General features: G+C 46.2%; 1 protein-coding gene across 1 annotated transcript; it reads right to left on the bottom strand.

The window, feature by feature from the left end:
* Positions 1–4,941: 4,941 nt before the first annotated feature.
* On the bottom strand, positions 4,942–7,075 carry LOC144135007 (toll-like receptor Tollo). Its single transcript, XM_077667785.1, has 3 exons — positions 6,944–7,075; positions 6,515–6,839; positions 4,942–5,534 (listed from the first exon to the last, which is right to left on the bottom strand). The coding sequence occupies exons 2-3, from the start codon at positions 6,763–6,765 to the stop codon at positions 5,264–5,266; spliced, it is 522 nt and encodes a 173-aa protein (XP_077523911.1). The 5' UTR covers positions 6,766–6,839; positions 6,944–7,075; the 3' UTR covers positions 4,942–5,263.
* Positions 7,076–22,469: the final 15,394 nt, after the last annotated feature.

The following is a 22,469-nucleotide window of genomic DNA, read 5'->3' on the forward strand; positions in this document are numbered from 1 at the left end:
AGCGAAGGAAATCAAGAAACAAGTACTAAAATGCAATACAAACAGCATAAAGGAACACAAAATTATTATCAGACTTACCAGGCTGGTGCATGCTACGTAAATAAGCTTTCGCTGTGAAAGTTAGAAGACTCAGTGGAAACTGCATCTTACAGATGTAGTTTCCAGAAATGCAAAACAGTCATTAGCTTCATATAAATCATGTCCAAAAACGCTATTTCTGAATTATTTTTCTTTGTACATAGTGTAGAACAATGCATGCTGCTCTGTGTAGTTATATACATTGAACAACTGCGCTTTCAACTCCTTCACGCTCCTGCAATGTGTAGCTACCATTCTCTGCATATATTTCCGCATGACTTTGAGGATTGCCGGCATGAATATGCGAATTGATATAATATTTTATGGTGCATTTTGTCTTAAAGCCATTATATACGCAATCTTCCTCCTTACGTCGCATTACGTAGGCTTCGTCCCCCTTTACTTATGGGTGAGCACAGTGTACATGCAGTAACCGACATGCACAAAAAGGTGCAGCTGTTCAGAATGCCCGCGCGAGGTCCCTGCACGAGATCGCAACCGCGTTGGTGGCGCCCTATGTCCGGCATGCCCGCTTGGGGTGCCCCTTTTGCTCTCTGCCCCTATCTTCCGGTCGCGCTTTCCTTCCGTACACCAATCTGTGTACACTGCGGTGCCGTTCTGCGAAAAGCGGAGCTAACATAAGCGCCTGTTAAGTTTAGTGGGAAGTCTTACTGTACGTCCACCTCCTGCGAACCATCTCGCAATGGGGCGGTTGCATTGAAGTTTTCGGACTCATAAAATCAGCCAATTTATATTGCGCTGCTTTCCATCGGTATAGCGTTGCTGTGGTGGCCTAATGGTGTGATATGCTCCTCGTATACGGGAGATACGAGTTCGATGGGGACTTGGAATTCCAATGCGCATGAGTTTTCCCTAGGCCCGGTGGTTCTTATCCTATTGAAAAACTCCGCATCCATATGGAATGATTGGATATGGGACATATGGGGCATACTGGACTTATGGGGACATATTGGACATATTGGGCATATGGGCCATATAGGCGATGTGGGCCGCATGGTCAAATGGGCCATATGAGAAAAAAGATTCATATAGGGTATTTTTTTTTAATTTGGGAGCCACGGCCATACGATTCCAATTTACGTGGCAACTCGTGGATACACCTGTAGAATAAGCAGAACGCAATAAAAAAGAGAAAAAGTCGCAAAAGAATTTAGTTTCGAACCGGTCACCTTCAGATTGTTAGCTGAGCACGCTAACCACTAAACCACTTCAAAACGTTTTTTTATTGCACGGAAATAGTGCCGGAAACAAAAATCTAAGCCTGCATCCGCCACAAAACACCAGGCCACCATGCCCCCGCATGACCCCTCCTTCCAAAACATCAAAAGTCTGGGAGGCACACACATGCATCCAGATAGGGGAGCCAGCTAAGCGGCTCTTGCAGGGCAGCATATACTCACCGCACCAAAGCGCATTGTTCACGAAACACAGATTTCAACGACCGTAGTGATTCGGCGTTGCGGTCCATCATTGGGGTCTTCCACAGTCTAAATAGTTCCAGTAACATAAATAGATCATACGGCACAACACAGTTTTTCTCCACAGGCAAAAAACGAATACTTTATGGCGTGATGTTAATGTCCTTCTTAATGGTGGTTGTAAAATGTCCCCAAAGAACACAGCAACAATGCACAGAATAATACAACGGTCAATTCTCTCCAGCGCACTGCACAGGCGGCAGTTAACCGGCAACGGCGCAATCATTTCATTAGCATGAAGCCATGCTTCTACACGCAGCGTAGATCTGTGCAGTTTAAACAGGAATGTTATTGCAGCAGAAGAAATGCACATTCGCCTAACACGTTTCAAAACGTTGGTGTCAAGGAACTGCTGAAAAGGTGGCTGATGCAACGGTGCAGGGAACAAATACTCTGTAAGTGCCTGAGTCAGCTGCCTTCTGGTGAGGCTATACAGGTAATCTAAAGAAAAGCGCTTCACATGAGGTCACCGGAGGAGCGTCATCGGTAATACACTTCCGATTAAGCATTCGAAGGCATGCATATAGACAAGAAACCATTGAATGAACCATAGGCTGGTACACGCACAACGGTTGCCGGGTACCTCACTGTTTACATATAGACATCCAGGTCGTGTAGATTTCCAGCATAATAAGAGAATTGACCTAATAGGTGATTGAATTTCTGTTAACCTAACCAGGGTTCATATGGGCACATGGACAGATATCGCCACATGGCCTCTTTTCACCCCCCTTATCAACTACACTTGTTCCCCTATGCGCCATAAGAAATGATATTGGCCCCAGTATGTGTCCCATGAGTTTTCATATGTGCACAATATGAATTTACATGTGTACGATTTGATTTTATGTATCCCATATGAATTCTTATGATCCTAAATGAATTTTCTTGTGTCCCAAATAAAATCTAATGGTACTTTTTCAATCGGTTTATCTGGGATAAAATGCTTGGCTAAATGTGTGCATGATCCCAACTCGTCTAAACCAGAAACCACGAGCCCTTGTCCTTTTTGGCCAACGCTGCCATTGCGGGATAATCATTACATCGTGATATTATGTCCTGTACCAAATACATTTAAACGTTATCCGAAATGTATTTCGTCATTTTTCGTACCGCTTCATTACACATCGAATCAGATTGCTAAGGTCGCTTCTTTTGACTAAACCGCTGGATTCTCTGGACTAAAAGTTGACACACAGGTGGAGATCTGTTTCAATTTATTTATTTCACAACGTATTTGAACAACATGTGCCTTATTTGGTGAAAAGTATTTAGAAGTCTGCGTCGTATGCGTTGATAAAGCACATATAAGACGTTTTCTGAAAAGCTGCGGCGAAGCGGCATCTCAGTCGCCAAAAAAAAATGTGCGTATTTTCCTTACGGCCCTGCTACTTCCGCCACCGCCTCCCACTTTTATTTATGTATATATTTAAATATACTGGTGGCCTCATATTTGAAATCATTGCAAAATCGGGAATTAGTGCACTTATGGGCATTAATTTCATGGCACGGGTGGATGCCGGAAACGAAATTGTCACTTTAGGCAAAATTTCAAATTTTTTACTTTATTTTCTTCGCGACCCTCTGTTGTTCTGAGAAGATAAGACTTCCGTTTATTCCAATGCCTGAAATCTCTGGTCAAAGCGCTCGAAGCGATAAGCGAGACAGACGAGGGAATAAATTTCAGGCTGATTTTCTTAGCTTTTACGTCTTCTGCGATTGCTATCCTTCATTCCATCGACATTTCGTAACAAATGCCAAAGAAATGATTCTGAATTTTCTAATTAGTCCTGAGGCGTTCAGGAGAGCAATAAAGTTTTCGATTTTTATGCATATTTGCAATGTTTCTAAAGGTATTCTAAAAAATGTTTTCTTGTAAATATGAATGCTACAAGTTTTCTTTTATTTCCGTGAATACTGGGCATTATAAAAATATAACTTACAGCTTTATTGCATAGAACAGGGTTCTGTAAACATGGTTATCAAGACACTTGGGCAACTTTCCTAATATTCATATAACGCGCACGGGAATTACTTCTTTTGGTGTTAATTGCAATTACTCAAGAACGTTACTGGCTAGCTTAAGACAAAAAAACCGTTCTGAAATATTTATACAGTTACATAACTGTGCTAAATTTGGTTGCAATTTGTGCAGAAAAACAAAAAATAGTTATTATTTCCGCGTCTCATCTTAATCAAGGTGGTAGATAGAGAGAGAACTATCAACTAAAATAGTTCGTAACAAAGAGGTAAGGAAAACTGCCGCATAGGTTGATATATTTTATGTTCAAGTGACAAATTAGTTGCATGAAGTAGAAAAGGTTGTGTAAAAGCTTGATTTTCGATGGTAACTACAGGAGCAAGAATTCTAAGTAGCAACGAACCAGAACAACGGAAAGGTAAAACTGAAAGAAAAACTTTGCCTGCGTTGCGTTTGCAAATACAAAATGGCAGGTAATAAGGAAACTCGAGCTCAGCCTCAGTTGTCGGTTAACCGATTCTCGAGCCCCGAGCGTTGACAACGCCAGAAAGTGAAAACTACTCACAGAATATCTGTGAGAATAGTCAGAATCAGAAAAAGGGCTATGTCCTTTGCGCGGAATCGAGTGATTCATGTGATTTTTTCAATAACGGTTAGCTTTGGTTTGAAGTTAATATTTTGACAGCGCCGTTAAGATAAAAATACTTCACATATCCGAAACCTGCCTAGGGAAATACGGCCGCATATCTGTTACGGAGGCAGTATTTTAACTTTATTTTTATTATGATCTAATCTGACTATGTGTTCTTACGCAGAGAGGAACAAACATATTTTTAGCGCTTGCTACTTGATGTTTATGCTATTTACCGATGTTTGAGCCAGAGAACGTCTCAGGCCGTATTTGTTTACCTAATTGGTACCATCTTCACCAGCATGCAGTAACGCGGCGGAGGGGGGGGGGGGGGGGGGGGGGGGGGCATGAAATCTCGAACTCAACGCCGCGTGAGAAAAAGACGTCGTTTGACAGAGCATTAACAACATCTCGTCGTAAAACATTCTTGTCATAGACTGGCCTGACAAAAATCTCGTATAAGGGAAAGTTCGTGAAGTTTTAATTCTGGTCCCTTCTTTTCGAAACTTGAGGCGAAGACGTTAAATAATTTTCTTTGTCCCGACTAGTTTTAGAAGGAGAAATATTGCGAGAAAACTTGTACTTGAAATCTTTTTATTCGAATTTTGAGAACCGGCCATTAAAGTTCGCTTTCGCTTTCTCAACTGTAAGTGTGCTGTCATAATTAATGAGAACAAAACAAGAATGCCCTATCCTGAATCCTTTCCGGTTTTTTTTTTTCGTGAGTCCTTCTATGTATGTGTCCCAAAGACTCTTTCTTCAAGATTATTTGCCATCTGCCACATATGACACTGACTAGTTGTATATGGATTGCGTTATCCATTGCAAATAGGTCTTCATGGCAGATAGTAGTTTTTAATTTTTATATTCTTAAGCAAACGTTCTTACTCTTGCTCCAGAATCATTACGTTGCATACGAAGCACTAAGATCCAGGCAGGCGGCACAGTCCAGAGTACGAAACTCTCCATTCACACCGACAAGGCGCAGATGCTTACGAACGTTGCTATCTCAGAGAAAATGCAGTTGAACTGTGGATGCTAAGGTTCGGTGCCTTCGAGGTTAGTGGAGTCGATTTAGGCTAGAGTTGGCTGCAGTGATTCGCGGATGATGAGCTTTCTTTTGGCACTCTTCCTGGCCATCGAGCAGTAGAACCTTTCCCAAAAGTTTGGCTGTCCCCAGCGGATGTAATTGGCAGCTCGCATGTAGAGGCGCAAATCTTCGTCTAGAGAACTAGAGCCAACCTCGCCGACAAGCACAATGATCAATCTGTTGACGTTGTCCTCCAGGGCTTTCTGATGCGCCAACCGGAACTCCCAACGGCACCACTCGCTTGTTACAAAGTTCCTGCAGCAGAGAGAATGCATCCTCATCATTTGCCGAGAAAAGCGTAATTCCTAAAGGCCACCTCTAACTCATCATAAAATCTTCCAAGTGCGAAACAAGGCTCAACACGTTCCATAAGTTGAGAATTCATGAACATTAACATATCTATTTATATTGTCCCCGAATTACACGGGAGATGAGAAACAACAATATCACAACATTTCCCAGAATTACTGTGTGCACTTTGCCTTGTATTCTGAAACGATTGCAGAAATTATACAAGATCACTGATTTCTAGCATCCGGGTAACGTTTCAGAGCTCGCGTTATTCTTAAATTCAAAGCGTGAGTCTGTGACTTTTACTTAGCGAAATATTCTGTACATCCATCACTGAGGTTAATCAAATTGAACGCAGGTTTGACACTGCACAACAGGCCCTACAATCGGGCGACATTTTCAGCTATGTATGGCTACCTGCTACGGCTTATTGTTTCTAACAATGGAAGTCGAGAGATGCCCGAAACCCAGTCGTCCCTGAGCCTATGAAGAGGTCAGAAGAATTTCGTAAAAGGGGGGGGGGCACCATGACAAATTTTTCTGAACAGTAGAAAAGGCTAAAACTGTCGCGGATCTCTTCAGTTGGCTTTCAAGGAACGCCGAAGTCCATTCTCCTAAAGAAATCAAATGTGACTGGAAGTGTCCGACCTCAAAGATTTGGCATTGCTTAAGCATGGCGCCGAAGTAGACGATAGCGCAGTGCTCGTCAGCGACCGGATTCGGCAGCGTCAATTGCTTTAAGACATGCAAGTCAAGCGGAATGACAAGAAAAAAAACCTGACCTTTCCAGTCCTGTAACTCAAGACAAGAGCGCAAGAATGCATTCTATTTAGTGGTTTTCTTTGCCTACAGTGCTTTGGGTCCATCAGGCAAGGACCGAGAAGCCATTAGGATTGAGTAAGAGCCCTGAAGTCACCTATGCGCATGACAGAAAACATGTTTACCTGGTGAGCAGGAGCACTGTCCTCCTGGAGCAGGCGACAGCGTCGCGGATGATGTCCTGCAGCAAAAAGCCGCCTTTGAAGTTCCGCTCATAGGTACAGTATGATAAGGCGACGGCCTCTAGTCCCGGGATCAGCTGCTCATGGACCCAGCCTGCATCTTTGCTGCTGAACGAGAGGAACACGTCGAACACCTTTTCTGCGTCCAGGTCCCCCTCCGTGATGCAGTGCGCCCAGCTGCAGACACCTCGCATGTTCAGCCAGGTCTTCAGGTGGTGTTCGCAGTAAAAGTACGCCGCTGAGAGTGTTAGGATCCCCAGCAGGAGCGCTGTGTAACATAGAAAGGTGGAGGAGAGCACTGCTGGCGCAAGAACTATTTACACGATAGAGTGATAATCCAAGACTGCAAATGGGGGACGGCTCGACACGCACCGAAGGCGTACAGCAGGTACTTCGTGTACGCTGGAAAAGACCGGGGGCAGAGTTGGTTTTCCCCTAAGGTGATAAATTCCCTTTCCGACACAAGTGCGTTCAAACTTTCTGCGCATGTGATGTGTCTGGAATCTGGAATCTGTCGGAAAAAAACGTCGACACAACCAACTTAATGGGATAAACAAGCGTACGAAGAAATAGGAGACCGGCTAACTGCAAAAACCAACTTAATTAAAAATGACAAACGATGTTATTTTGAAGAATACATGTGCGTTAACACGTTTTGGCGGGCTAGTTGGTTAAGCATCTTGAACAAACAGCGCGAACAAAGACGAGCACAAAAGACAAGAAGGCGAACGACACGGCGCTGACCCGAAGAACAAGAAATAAGTTGCGTTAACACGTTTTGGCGGGCTAGTTGGTTAAGCATCTTGAACAAACAGCGCGAACAAAGACGAGCACAAAAGACAAGAAGGCGAACGACACGGCGCTGACCCGAAGAACAAGAAATAAGTTGCGTTAACACGTTTTGGCGGGCTAGTTGGTTAAGCATCTTGAACAAACAGCGCGAACAAAGACGAGCACAAAAGACAAGAAGGCGAACGACACGGCGCTGACCCGAAGAACAAGAAATAAGTTGCGTTAACACGTTTTGGCGGGCTAGTTGGTTAAGCATCTTGAACAAACAGCGCGAACAAAGACGAGCACAAAAGACAAGAAGGCGAACGACACGGCGCTGACCCGAAGAACAAGAAATAAGTTGCGTTAACACGTTTTGGCGGGCTAGTTGGTTAAACATCTTGAACAAACAGCGCGAACAAAGAGGAGCACAAAAGACAAGAAGGCGAACGACACGGCGCTGACCCGAAGAACAAGAAATAAGTTGCGTTAACACGTTTTGGCGGGCTAGTTGGTTAAGCATCTTGAACAAACAGCGCGAACAAAGACGAGCACAAAAGACAAGAAGGCGAACGACACGGCGCTGACCCGAAGAACAAGAAATAAGTTGCGTTAACACGTTTTGGCGGGCTAGTTGGTTAAGCATCTTGAACAAACAGCGCGAACAAAGACGAGCACAAAAGACAAGAAGGCGAACGACACGGCGCTGACCCGAAGAACAAGAAATAAGTTGCGTTAACACGTTTTGGCGGGCTAGTTGGTTAAGCATCTTGAACAAACAGTGCGAACAAAGACGAGCACAAAAGACAAGAAGGCGAACGACACGGCGCTGACCCGAAGAACAAGAAATAAGTTGCGTTAACACGTTTTGGCGGGCTAGTTGGTTAAGCATCTTGAACAAACAGCGCGAACAAAGACGAGCACAAAAGACAAGAAGGCGAACGACACGGCGCTGACCCGAAGAACAAGAAATAAGTTGCGTTAACACGTTTTGGCGGGCTAGTTGGTTAAGCATCTTGAACAAACAGCGCGAACAAAGACGAGCACAAAAGACAAGAAGGCGAACGACACGGCGCTGACCCGAAGAACAAGAAATAAGTTGCGTTAACACGTTTTGGCGGGCTAGTTGGTTAAGCATCTTGAACAAACAGCGCGAACAAAGACGAGCACAAAAGACAAGAAGGCGAACGACACGGCGCTGACCCGAAGAACAAGAAATAAGTTGCGTTAACACGTTTTGGCGGGCTAGTTGGTTAAGCATCTTGAACAAACAGCGCGAACAAAGACGAGCACAAAAGACAAGAAGGCGAACGACACGGCGCTGACCCGAAGAACAAGAAATAAGTTGCGTTAACACGTTTTGGCGGGCTAGTTGGTTAAGCATCTTGAACAAACAGCGCGAACAAAGACGAGCACAAAAGACAAGAAGGCGAACGACACGGCGCTGACCCGAAGAACAAGAAATAAGTTGCGTTAACACGTTTTGGCGGGCTAGTTGGTTAAGCATCTTGAACAAACAGCGCGAACAAAGACGAGCACAAAAGACAAGAAGGCGAACGACACGGCGCTGACCCGAAGAACAAGAAATAAGTTGCGTTAACACGTTTTGGCGGGCTAGTTGGTTAAGCATCTTGAACAAACAGCGCGAACAAAGACGAGCACAAAAGACAAGAAGGCGAACGACACGGCGCTGACCCGAAGAACAAGAAATAAGTTGCGTTAACACGTTTTGGCGGGCTAGTTGGTTAAGCATCTTGAACAAACAGCGCGAACAAAGACGAGCACAAAAGACAAGAAGGCGAACGACACGGCGCTGACCCGAAGAACAAGAAATAAGTTGCGTTAACACGTTTTGGCGGGCTAGTTGGTTAAGCATCTTGAACAAACAGCGCGAACAAAGACGAGCACAAAAGACAAGAAGGCGAACGACACGGCGCTGACCCGAAGAACAAGAAATAAGTTGCGTTAACACGTTTTGGCGGGCTAGTTGGTTAAGCATCTTGAACAAACAGCGCGAACAAAGACGAGCACAAAAGACAAGAAGGCGAACGACACGGCGCTGACCCGAAGAACAAGAAATAAGTTGCGTTAACACGTTTTGGCGGGCTAGTTGGTTAAGCATCTTGAACAAACAGCGCGAACAAAGACGAGCACAAAAGACAAGAAGGCGAACGACACGGCGCTGACCCGAAGAACAAGAAATAAGTTGCGTTAACACGTTTTGGCGGGCTAGTTGGTTAAGCATCTTGAACAAACAGCGCGAACAAAGACGAGCACAAAAGACAAGAAGGCGAACGACACGGCGCTGACCCGAAGAACAAGAAATAAGTTGCGTTAACACGTTTTGGCGGGCTAGTTGGTTAAGCATCTTGAACAAACAGCGCGAACAAAGACGAGCACAAAAGACAAGAAGGCGAACGACACGGCGCTGACCCGAAGAACAAGAAATAAGTTGCGTTAACACGTTTTGGCGGGCTAGTTGGTTAAGCATCTTGAACAAACAGCGCGAACAAAGACGAGCACAAAAGACAAGAAGGCGAACGACACGGCGCTGACCCGAAGAACAAGAAATAAGTTGCGTTAACACGTTTTGGCGGGCTAGTTGGTTAAGCATCTTGAACAAACAGCGCGAACAAAGACGAGCACAAAAGACAAGAAGGCGAACGACACGGCGCTGACCCGAAGAACAAGAAATAAGTTGCGTTAACACGTTTTGGCGGGCTAGTTGGTTAAGCATCTTGAACAAACAGCGCGAACAAAGACGAGCACAAAAGACAAGAAGGCGAACGACACGGCGCTGACCCGAAGAACAAGAAATAAGTTGCGTTAACACGTTTTGGCGGGCTAGTTGGTTAAGCATCTTGAACAAACAGCGCGAACAAAGACGAGCACAAAAGACAAGAAGGCGAACGACACGGCGCTGACCCGAAGAACAAGAAATAAGTTGCGTTAACACGTTTTGGCGGGCTAGTTGGTTAAGCATCTTGAACAAACAGCGCGAACAAAGACGAGCACAAAAGACAACAAGGCGAACGACACGGCGCTGACCCGAAGAACAAGAAATAAGTTGCGTTAACACGTTTTGGCGGGCTAGTTGGTTAAGCATCTTGAACAAACAGCGCGAACAAAGACGAGCACAAAAGACAAGAAGGCGAACGACACGGCGCTGACCCGAAGAACAAGAAATAAGTTGCGTTAACACGTTTTGGCGGGCTAGTTGGTTAAGCATCTTGAACAAACAGCGCGAACAAAGACGAGCACAAAAGACAAGAAGGCGAACGACACGGCGCTGACCCGAAGAACAAGAAATAGGTTGCGTTAACACGTTTTGGCGGGCTAGTTGGTTAAGCATCTTGAACAAACAGCGCGAACAAAGACGAGCACAAAAGACAAGAAGGCGAACGACACGGCGCTGACCCGAAGAACAAGAAATAAGTTGCGTTAACACGTTTTGGCGGGCTAGTTGGTTAAGCATCTTGAACAAACAGCGCGAACAACGCAACTTATTTCTTGTTCTTCGGGTCAGCGCCGTGTCGTTCGCCTTCTTGTCTTTTGTGCTCGTCTTTGTTCGCGCTGTTTGTTCAAGATGCTTAACCAACTAGCCCGCCAAAACGTGTTAACGCAACTTATTTCTTGTTCTTCGGGTCAGCGCCGTGTCGTTCGCCTTCTTGTCTTTTGTGCTCGTCTTTGTTCGCGCTGTTTGTTCAAGATGCTTAACCAACTAGCCCGCCAAAACGTGTTAACGCAACTTATTTCTTGTTCTTCGGGTCAGCGCCGTGTCGTTCGCCTTCTTGTCTTTTGTGCTCGTCTTTGTTCGCGCTGTTTGTTCAAGATGCTTAACCAACTAGCCCGCCAAAACGTGTTAACGCAACTTATTTCTTGTTCTTCGGGTCAGCGCCGTGTCGTTCGCCTTCTTGTCTTTTGTGCTCGTCTTTGTTCGCGCTGTTTGTTCAAGATGCTTAACCAACTAGCCCGCCAAAACGTGTTAACGCAACTTATTTCTTGTTCTTCGGGTCAGCGCCGTGTCGTTCGCCTTCTTGTCTTTTGTGCTCGTCTTTGTTCGCGCTGTTTGTTCAAGATGCTTAACCAACTAGCCCGCCAAAACGTGTTAACGCAACTTATTTCTTGTTCTTCGGGTCAGCGCCGTGTCGTTCGCCTTCTTGTCTTTTGTGCTCGTCTTTGTTCGCGCTGTTTGTTCAAGATGCTTAACCAACTAGCCCGCCAAAACGTGTTAACGCAACTTATTTCTTGTTCTTCGGGTCAGCGCCGTGTCGTTCGCCTTCTTGTCTTTTGTGCTCGTCTTTGTTCGCGCTGTTTGTTCAAGATGCTTAACCAACTAGCCCGCCAAAACGTGTTAACGCAACTTATTTCTTGTTCTTCGGGTCAGCGCCGTGTCGTTCGCCTTCTTGTCTTTTGTGCTCGTCTTTGTTCGCGCTGTTTGTTCAAGATGCTTAACCAACTAGCCCGCCAAAACGTGTTAACGCAACTTATTTCTTGTTCTTCGGGTCAGCGCCGTGTCGTTCGCCTTCTTGTCTTTTGTGCTCGTCGTTGTTCGCGCTGTTTGTTCAAGATGCTTAACCAACTAGCCCGCCCAAACGTGTTAACGCAACTTATTTCTTGTTCTTCGGGTCAGCGCCGTGTCGTTCGCCTTCTTGTCTTTTGTGCTCGTCTTTGTTCGCGCTGTTTGTTCAAGATGCTTAACCAACTAGCCCGCCAAAACGTGTTAACGCAACTTATTTCTTGTTCTTCGGGTCAGCGCCGTGTCCTTCGCCTTCTTGTCTTTTGTGCTCGTCTTTGTTCGCGCTGTTTGTTCAAGATGCTTAACCAACTAGCCCGCCAAAACGTGTTAACGCAACTTATTTCTTGTTCTTCGGGTCAGCGCCGTGTCGTTCGCCTTCTTGTCTTTTGTGCTCGTCTTTGTTCGCGCTGTTTGTTCAAGATGCTTAACCAACTAGCCCGCCAAAACGTGTTAACGCAACTTATTTCTTGTTCTTCGGGTCAGCGCCGTGTCGTTCGCCTTCTTGTCTTTTGTGCTCGTCTTTGTTCGCGCTGTTTGTTCAAGATGCTTAACCAACTAGCCCGCCAAAACGTGTTAACGCAACTTATTTCTTGTTCTTCGGGTCAGCGCCGTGTCGTTCGCCTTCTTGTCTTTTGTGCTCGTCTTTGTTCGCGCTGTTTGTTCAAGATGCTTAACCAACTAGCCCGCCAAAACGTGTTAACGCAACTTATTTCTTGTTCTTCGGGTCAGCGCCGTGTCGTTCGCCTTCTTGTCTTTTGTGCTCGTCTTTGTTCGCGCTGTTTGTTCAAGATGCTTAACCAACTAGCCCGCCAAAACGTGTTAACGCAACTTATTTCTTGTTCTTCGGGTCAGCGCCGTGTCGTTCGCCTTCTTGTCTTTTGTGCTCGTCTTTGTTCGCGCTGTTTGTTCAAGATGCTTAACCAACTAGCCCGCAAAACGTGTTAACGCAACTTATTTCTTGTTCTTCGGGTCAGCGCCGTGTCGTTCGCCTTCTTGTCTTTTGTGCTCGTCTTTGTTCGCGCTGTTTGTTCAAGATGCTTAACCAACTAGCCGCCAAAACGTGTTAACGCAACTTATTTCTTGTTCTTCGGGTCAGCGCCGTGTCGTTCGCCTTCTTGTCTTTTGTGCTCGTCGTTGTTCGCGCTGTTTGTTCAAGATGCTTAACCAACTAGCCGCCAAAACGTGTTAACGCAACTTATTTCTTGTTCTTCGGGTCAGCGCCGTGTCGTTCGCCTTCTTGTCTTTTGTGCTCGTCTTTGTTCGCGCTGTTTGTTCAAGATGCTTAACCAACTAGCCCGCCAAAACGTGTTAACGCAACTTATTTCTTGTTCTTCGGGTCAGCGCCGTGTCGTTCGCCTTCTTGTCTTTTGTGCTCGTCTTTGTTCGCGCTGTTTGTTCAAGATGCTTAACCAACTAGCCCGCCAAAACGTGTTAACGCAACTTATTTCTTGTTCTTCGGGTCAGCGCCGTGTCGTTCGCCTTCTTGTCTTTTGTGCTCGTCTTTGTTCGCGCTGTTTGTTCAAGATGCTTAACCAACTAGCCCGCCAAAACGTGTTAACGCAACTTATTTCTTGTTCTTCGGGTCAGCGCCGTGTCGTTCGCCTTCTTGTCTTTTGTGCTCGTCTTTGTTCGCGCTGTTTGTTCAAGATGCTTAACCAACTAGCCCGCCAAAACGTGTTAACGCAACTTATTTCTTGTTCTTCGGGTCAGCGCCGTGTCGTTCGCCTTCTTGTCTTTTGTGCTCGTCTTTGTTCGCGCTGTTTGTTCAAGATGCTTAACCAACTAGCCCGCCAAAACGTGTTAACGCAACTTATTTCTTGTTCTTCGGGTCAGCGCCGTGTCGTTCGCCTTCTTGTCTTTTGTGCTCGTCTTTGTTCGCGCTGTTTGTTCAAGATGCTTAACCAACTAGCCCGCCAAAACGTGTTAACGCAACTTATTTCTTGTTCTTCGGGTCAGCGCCGTGTCGTTCGCCTTCTTGTCTTTTGTGCTCGTCTTTGTTCGCGCTGTTTGTTCAAGATGCTTAACCAACTAGCCCGCCAAAACGTGTTAACGCAACTTATTTCTTGTTCTTCGGGTCAGCGCCGTGTCGTTCGCCTTCTTGTCTTTTGTGCTCGTCTTTGTTCGCGCTGTTTGTTCAAGATGCTTAACCAACTAGCCCGCCAAAACGTGTTAACGCAACTTATTTCTTGTTCTTCGGGTCAGCGCCGTGTCGTTCGCCTTCTTGTCTTTTGTGCTCGTCTTTGTTCGCGCTGTTTGTTCAAGATGAAGAATACATTTTCCCAGACTTCCCATACTATCACTGGTTACGCTTACCAGATTTTCGTGGGCGTCTAGCCACTGCTTGAATGAATAATCATCACATCCGCAATGGAAAGCGTTGCCGGACAGCCATAGCGAAGAAAGGTTGCGTTCCATCACCAGGGCGTGAGGAAATTCCACCAGGTTGTTGCCCTAAGATCGAGGGAGTGCACTTTGCTGGAAGGGCATTCACACTGAGTCTCGAAAAAAGATTACTTTGTAAAACAGCACTTCCAGATGTGGAGCGACGTTTTTGAAAGAGGCATCGACCTTTTCTTGGCGGTTGTCGCGCAGATCCAACTGAGTCGTGTTTTCCGGAAATGCTTGTGGCACCCGGTTCAGCTGTGCCGACGAGCAGTTCACGACGATGCCTCGGTTTCCGAACCCATCTTCACGGCAGGTGCAGGTGCAGCCCGCTTCACAGTCATCCTGCAACTTGGTCAAGCTCTCCTCTGTCAAATTGTAAAGCGAGTTTCCTTTCATCCAAGTTGGGCTCTTACACATCGGTTTCCGCATTAATCGCACTTCACTGTCATGTCATACAATCCAGGCCAATCTGCAGTCGCATATTAAAGGGTTGTCTGGAACCGGAAACATTAAATATAACATTATATTCATATTGGTAGGAATAAAAGGCATTAGTTTAACGATTATGAAAACGAATACCTTATTTAATGCAAAAAAGAATGCCCAAAACGAAAATCAGTTCTTCTTTCAGGCGCGATACTTAGATGCGAAATGAGAATTCTTCGTCGTTATGCATTCCACTGTGCCACAGAGCCAATAGGCTCACAGGATTATAAAGAAAATATGCGGCGTCACGTTTTGCCAGTGTTTCCAAGATGGGATATATTACGCAACAATACAGCCGATATTTGCGCGGACTTCCCCAGTGTGTCATGTCAGCTGCTGCGTGTCACTGTCATTGGCCAACGAACGAGAGGTGCAAGTCAAGTTTGTCACTCTGCCCACTTCACTTTCCCATTTTGGAATAAAATTAGCGTATTCAATATTGACTCTTTCATATCAGAGATGAGGTTCACGCCTTGAGGCACGAAACTCATCTAGACTATTTTGTAATACTGGAGGCAGATATCTGCATAAATGGTCGTGCTACGAAGACCCCGTGAACAGATATATGATCCCCTCTAAGCCTCCTGCATAAATGTTCATACGAGCTGCACTGATTACAGATGGTTTTCTGCTTGATGTCAATTTAATTATTCAAAATGGCAGCGAAAAATTGTGTCCAAAATGCAGCATTCCTGGCGTGCCAAAAAAAAATTAATTTCGTGCACTAATGTTTCTTAGGTCCGACAAAATTTTAAAAAAACATATTTTCAACATTGCTTATACTCCGCTCAGTTTTATTCAGCAAACTTATCCAGGACCTAAAGAAAGTGTTCTTTTTTTGCAAGTCCGTTTCTAGAAGCCACCCTTTTTGCTTCTCTCAGCGATGTCCCGCGGGAGTATGGTTGCATAATTAATTATTTTAGTATTATTTGAGACAGGGATTACAAGAGATAGGTCTCTGCTTTTCTAAGCGCTCAAGATCACCCGTGTTCAATGCATTTTTATCGTTAAAGAAGCTTTCGAGGAAATTTGATACGTGGACAGAAACTTGCGCCAGGAGCTCAACGGAGAGGCAGGATGCAACGAAGCGCCGCCGGCGCTGCAGGGACAGAAGCTATGGCAAAAAAAGACGCTTCTGTGAATTTCGGACAGTTTCTTGTGATTTTTTGCGCAAATAAATCTAACCTGCATGTGCAGAATGAATAACTGATTGTGCCCTTCACGGAAACAGTAAACATGGAGAGAGGGGCAGAGTATCACTAAGAGCACCATTTATGACTGGCGCTACGCAGAAATGGCTGAAAAGGTATCTTACAGCTTTATTGTCGCGTAATGGCGGCTAGGATGGTGCCGACACTGATTTCATCGCTCTATCTCGTCGCGTGCAATAATTAGATATTTAGTTTCAATAGTTTACGCAAACAGTTTTTCGTTAATCCTTTGACGTTTTGTTACACAACCGTTTGGTCTATTGAAGACCTTTCCAGTAGCCAGCTTAGCTACCGTACCTCCTACTCCAAAGCTAAAAGGTATAAAGTTATCATTGAGTTTGATTATCTTGTGCTCGTGCCCTTTGGACAGAACAGGATTCCAGCTCTCGGGCAAGATGACTTCAGAATGTTTTACCCATGACAACGGCGGTGTGATGTGCAGACCAAGGTATTCGTATAATTTTTTGTGGCTAAAAGGGGCACAGTTCAGATAGTAGGCAGTGTTGTCCTGCTATAAAGGCGGTAATATGTCATGACCTTGCATATGTCGGAGTTTAAACGCCTGAGTTAAGGTTCACACCAAAGTTGTTTGATTGTGGTGCTCTATACGACGCAACTGTCAGCAAACAATTTTAATTGAGATTTGATGCGATACGGCAGGTCATTAATGTAAATTAGGCGGAATAAAGGAGACAGACAGATTCAGAAAGAAGTAAGCAAATGTGATAGCTTACAGTCCAAGGTCACGTTTGGGGCAGCTATCATGCGTTGCGGAAAATCCTTCCGGCGCAGCAAATCAATCCGATTTCCTGCAAGGCCGAGACCTCTCAGGTGCACAGTACCTGTGAAGGCACCGTCCACGCTGCTGAGGTTGTTTCCCATCAGGGAGATGTAGGCGAGGAATGCGTTTCGTTCGAATTCGCCCTTTTCTAAGTACTGTATTTCATTGAAGGCGGCATCAAAGTATTTCATATTTACGAGGTGTCTCATGGAGCCGTTAAGAGAAAGCAAGTGGTTCTTTCGTAACCGCAGATCTCTTAGAGTTACAACCCCACGGAACGCGTTCCTGCCAACCCACTGGATGTTGTTTCCGATAAAATACAACTCCAGGAGTTCTGTGTTCTCGTTGAAGTTATCGTCGGGAACGTAGCTGACGAGGTTGTCGCTAAGTGTCAGCTTTCTTAAAGCTTTGAGATATTCAAACACTCCAGTGTTGTCAGTAACGCGATTCGAAGACAATTTGAGTTCCTTGATTTGGGCTATGTTCCTGAACATCTCTGTCAAGCTGGTCATCTGATTTCCCTTCATGCTCAGATATTCTAAGCTTGATTCAGTGCTAAAAACTGACGCGTTAACGTTACTTATCTTGTTTTTGCTGAGATCCAGACGACGGAGTCTTGGAAGTGCATTGAAAGCTGCAGGCTTTATGTCACTTATTTGGTTGTCGCTTAAGCGGATAACTTCAATAGCGGAATTTGCTGACACGAACTTAGGTATCACTCTAATCTGGTTGTGCGAAAGGTTGATTTCTTTGAGGCTTGGCATCCTCGATTTCGCAAGTTCAGTGATATTGACTATCAAGTTGTTCTCGAGGTTGATTTTTCGAAAAAAAATAACAAAACGATCAGGAAGAGCATGCCACCGAAATTAACTTTGCCGCATGCGGACGAAGCCGATAAGCACCGAAACAAAGTGGAGCTTAGGAGAGATTTATTTTGATTTGTGTTGCATATTACTGGTAATTGCGAAGTATAATCACTTTTTTTTGTTGTATCTGTCTGGCGGCAGGATAATGTCTTATTCTCTACTTTCTGTTAACATATTCATTATTTTATAAAACATTGACACTACTGATTTTGCAGTAGCCAAGTTGAAAAAAAAATTCCTGCATGTTTTTGTCTTGTTTAAATGACTGCAATCTGTCGCTCACTTCAAAGAACCAAGGTTTCCGCCACCGATCTGAATTACTGGGTCACCGGCTCAGAACCAGCGCTGAGCCAAGGTGTGAGTCACTGAGCTATCGCTGTGGGTGAAGGGGGGGGAATTAGAGCCACTTGCTAAGTTTTCGAAACCTATCTCGTGACTCTGAGCGGGAGCGTCAACACAATCGCTAACAACACGACGTTATAATATACGTGCCGCAGATTTCCTCCCGCACGCCACTGTGATTTGTTCAGTGCGCTTGCAAAAATCTGCACATTAGCCTTCCGCCTTGATAGGTGAGAATAACCTCCTAGACACCGCAGTGGGAAACCGTCTTTCAAAAGGTCGATTACTTACGGGCATACAGCTTTTCAACGTATTGGTAGCGCGTGATCAATGCCTGCTCAAGTTTGATCTTTCACACAAACAGGTTTTTTCAACTGGTATTTGCATGGGTTATTGTATGTCGTTATATCTCCCCTACAATAATGTCTAATGGGCGCTGTAAGTACTTGCATATACATAACTATATATATATATATATATATATATATATATATATATATATATATATATATATATATATATATATATATATATATATATATATATATGAAGGGAGCCAACAGTCACCGAAACCAAGGTGCATAGGGGAACGTTAATTTTTTTTTAATGTGTTATGCTTATCAGTAGGATAATAATTCTTAGATTAATAAATCGCTTAAAGAAAATTACTTATAAATAAAGCAGCAGAAAAAACAACCATGCCGCCGGTGGGATCCGAACCCACGACCTCCGAATATCGCGTCCGGTGCTCTTACCAACTGAGCTACGGCGACGGCTGTCCAATCTGCTGCTCTCGTGGGTATTTATGTTTACTGGGTGTAAGCGAGCCTTGAGAGTGTTCACCAGCGCCACCCTCGACCATAGCGGCGGACGTAGCACGTCCTGTAATACCGCGAGCGTGACGTAGAACGTCATCTAACGGCGAGGGCGGAAACTGTGCGAGAGCCCTCTTATACTACCTTTTGGCATTAAGACTGCCAGAACCGAGACACTCGTTAAGCTATCAGCAGACAAGTTAACGGAAATGAGGGGCCCGTTTGACAAATTTATGAAGGGAGCCAACAGTCACCGAAACCAAGGTGCATAGGGGAACGTTAATTTTTTTTTAATGTGTTATGCTTATCAGTAGGATAATAATTCTTAGATTAATAAATCGCTTAAAAAAAATTACTTATAAATAAAGCAGCAGAAAAAACAACCATGCCGCAGGTGGGATCCGAACCCACGACCTCCGAATATCGCGTCCGGTGCTCTTACCAACTGAGCTACGGCGACGGCTGTCCAATCTGCTGCTCTCGTGGGTATTTATGTTTACTGGGTGTAAGCGAGCCTTGAGAGTGTTCACCAGCGCCACCCTCGACCATAGCGGCGGACGTAGCACGTCCTGTAATACCGCGAGCGTGACGTAGAACGTCATCTAACGGCGAGGGCGGAAACTGTGCGAGAGCCCTCTTATACTACCTTTTGGCATTAAGACTGCCAGAACCGAGACCCTCGTTAAGCTATCAGCAGACAAGTTAACGGAAATGAGGGGCCCGTTTGACAAATTTATGAAGGGAGCCAACAGTCACCGAAACCAAGGTGCATAGGGGAACGTTAATTTTTTTTTAATGTGTTATGCTTATCAGTAGGATAATAATTCTTAGATTAATAAATCGCTTAAAGAAAATTACTTATAAATAAAGCAGCAGAAAAAACAACCATGCCGCCGGTGGGATCCGAACCCACGACCTCCGAATATCGCGTCCGGTGCTCTTACCAGCTGAGCTACGGCGACGGCTGTCCAATCTGCTGCTCTCGTGGGTATTTATGTTTACTGGGTGTAAGCGAGCCTTGAGAGTGTTCACCAGCGCCACCCTCGACCATAGCGGCGGACGTAGCACGTCCTGTAATACCGCGAGCGTGACGTAGAACGTCATCTAACGGCGAGGGCTCGGATCCCACCGGCGGCATGGTTGTTTTTTCTGCTGCTTTATTTATAAGTAATTTTCTTTAAGCGATTTATTAATCTAAGAATTATTATCCTACTGATAAGCATAACACATTAAAAAAAAAAATTAACGTTCCCCTATGCACCTTGGTTTCGGTGACTGTTGGCTCCCTTCATAAATTTGTCAAACGGCCCCTCATTTACGTTAACTTGTCTGCTGATAGCTTAACGAGGGTCTCGGTTCTGGCAGTCTTAATGCCAAAAGGTAGTATAAGAGGGCTCTCGCACAGTTTCCGCCCTCGCCGTTAGATGACGTTCTACGTCACGCTCGCGGTATTACAGGACGTGCTACGTCCGCCGCTATGGTCGAGGATGGCGCTGGTGAACACTCTCAAGGCTCGCTTACACCCAGTAAACATAAATACCCACGAGAGCAGCAGATTGGACAGCCGTCGCCGTAGCTCAGTTGGTAAGAGCACCGGACGCGATATTCGGAGGTCGTGGGTTCGGATCCCACCGGCGGCATGGTTGTTTTTTCTGCTGCTTTATTTATAAGTAATTTTCTTTAAGCGATTTATTAATCTAAGAATTATTATTCTACTGATAAGCATAACACATTAAAAAAAAAATATCGTTCCCCTATGCACCTTGGTTTCGGTGACTGTTGGCTCCCTTCATAAATTTGTCAAACGGGCCCCTCATTTCCGTTAACTTGTCTGCTGATAGCTTAACGAGGGTCTCGGTTCTGGCAGTCTTAATGCCAAAAGGTAGTATAAGAGGGCTCTCGCACAGTTTCCGCCCTCGCCGTTAGATGACGTTCTACGTCACGCTCGCGGTATTACAGGACGTGCTACGTCCGCCGCTATGGTCGAGGGTGGCGCTGGTGAACACTCTCAAGGCTCGCTTACACCCAGTAAACATAAATACCCACGAGAGCAGCAGATTGGACAGCCGTCGCCGTAGCTCAGTTGGTAAGAGCACCGGACGCGATATTCGGAGGTCGTGGGTTCGGATCCCACCGGCGGCATGGTTGTTTTTTCTGCTGCTTTATTTATAAGTAATTTTCTTTAAGCGATTTATTATTCTAAGAATTATTATCCTACTGATAAGCATAACACATTAAAAAAAAAATTAACGTTCCCCTATGCACCTTAGTTTCGGTGACTGTTTGCTCCCTTCATAAATTTGTCAAACGGGCCCCTCATTTCCGTTAACTTGTCTGCTGATATATATATATATATATATATATATATATATATATATATATATATATATATATATATATATATATATATATATATATATATATATATATATATATATTGATACGGGAATAAAAGAAGAGGCGGAGAGCGAGCGCGAGCGGCGAGCGCGCGGCTCTAGCACGAGGGAGATAGAACGAGAAAGCTTGGCCGCCGCCGGTCGTGCTTCGCCGGCTCTCCTCCGTACTGCTGCTATATTTCTCTGGGCGGGCCCGTGGCCACCCCGTGGCATCCCACACCGTAACATTTTGGTGGCAGCGGTGGGATCATGCCGCTCACCCACTCCCAGAATCAAGCACCCGACGTGCCAGACGACAGGAGTCCACCACCAGCCGATAGCGCCGACGACGCGGCGGCCGGCGCCGCTAGACCTAGGCGCTCGGAGGGGCTCGGCTCTTCGCAGCAGCCGGACGCCGGTGTTGAGCGCCTCCTGGATACAGTCACCCAACGGATGGACGCATGGGAGGCCCGTCTGACTGCCCAGGCTGGGGAGATGGAAGCTCTCCGGCGCGAACTCCGTCGCCTGGTGCCAGCCGAGCCGAGCACAGGTCAGGTGCCTTTGGGCGTCCCCGCCGCCGCTGTTTACGGCTCTGCCGTCGCTGGGCCTGCGGTCGTGGCCGCCAATGGCGTGCTCGGCGCGGGTGAGTCCTCGCCGCAGTGTTCGTTGGACGTTGTGGAATTGCCCACATTTGACGGCACCATCCCGTGGGATGCTTACCGCATCCAGCTGGACGGTATTGCGGCGGCGAGAGGCTGGGACGAGCAAATGAAGGCATGGATGCTCGTTGCAAAACTGAGGGGCCGCGCCACCGAGCTGCTGCAGAACGTGCCGCCCGACCAGCTGGGCTCTTACACTGTTCTGGCGGGCCTCCTCGCCGACCACTATGGTGCCTCAGGTCAACCCCGTGTGCAGTACCACCGCCTGCGAGCCCGCCGTCAAGAGCCCGGGGAGACGTACCAGGACCTCGCCGCCGCCATTGAGCGCCTGGCTCTGCAGTCGCTGCCGGGAGCGCCTCAGAACGCCGTGGCCCTGGTCGGCACCGAGGCGTTTGTCGACGCCATCCGACTCCCCGAGGTGCAGCGCTTGGTCCGCTCTGGCCGTCCTGATTCCGTCCGCGCCGCCATGGCGCTCGCCATCGAGGCGGAATTGACTTTGCTGGCCACGCGGCGTTTCGCCACCGTCTGCCGAGCGCAGCGTCCGGGTGCAGGCTCCTCGGTCCGCAGCCCCAACTGCGGCCTCTATCCGACGCCTGCGTAACGACGTCCGCATGACCTGCTTCCGCTGCGGCCTGCGGGGACACTACGCGAGGTACTGTGCCGGCCCTCCAACGTCGGGAAACGATTT

The sequence above is a fragment of the Amblyomma americanum genome, chromosome 5 (genome assembly GCF_052857255.1).
Source record: "Amblyomma americanum isolate KBUSLIRL-KWMA chromosome 5, ASM5285725v1, whole genome shotgun sequence".
Lineage (NCBI taxonomy): Eukaryota > Metazoa > Arthropoda > Arachnida > Ixodida > Ixodidae > Amblyomma > Amblyomma americanum.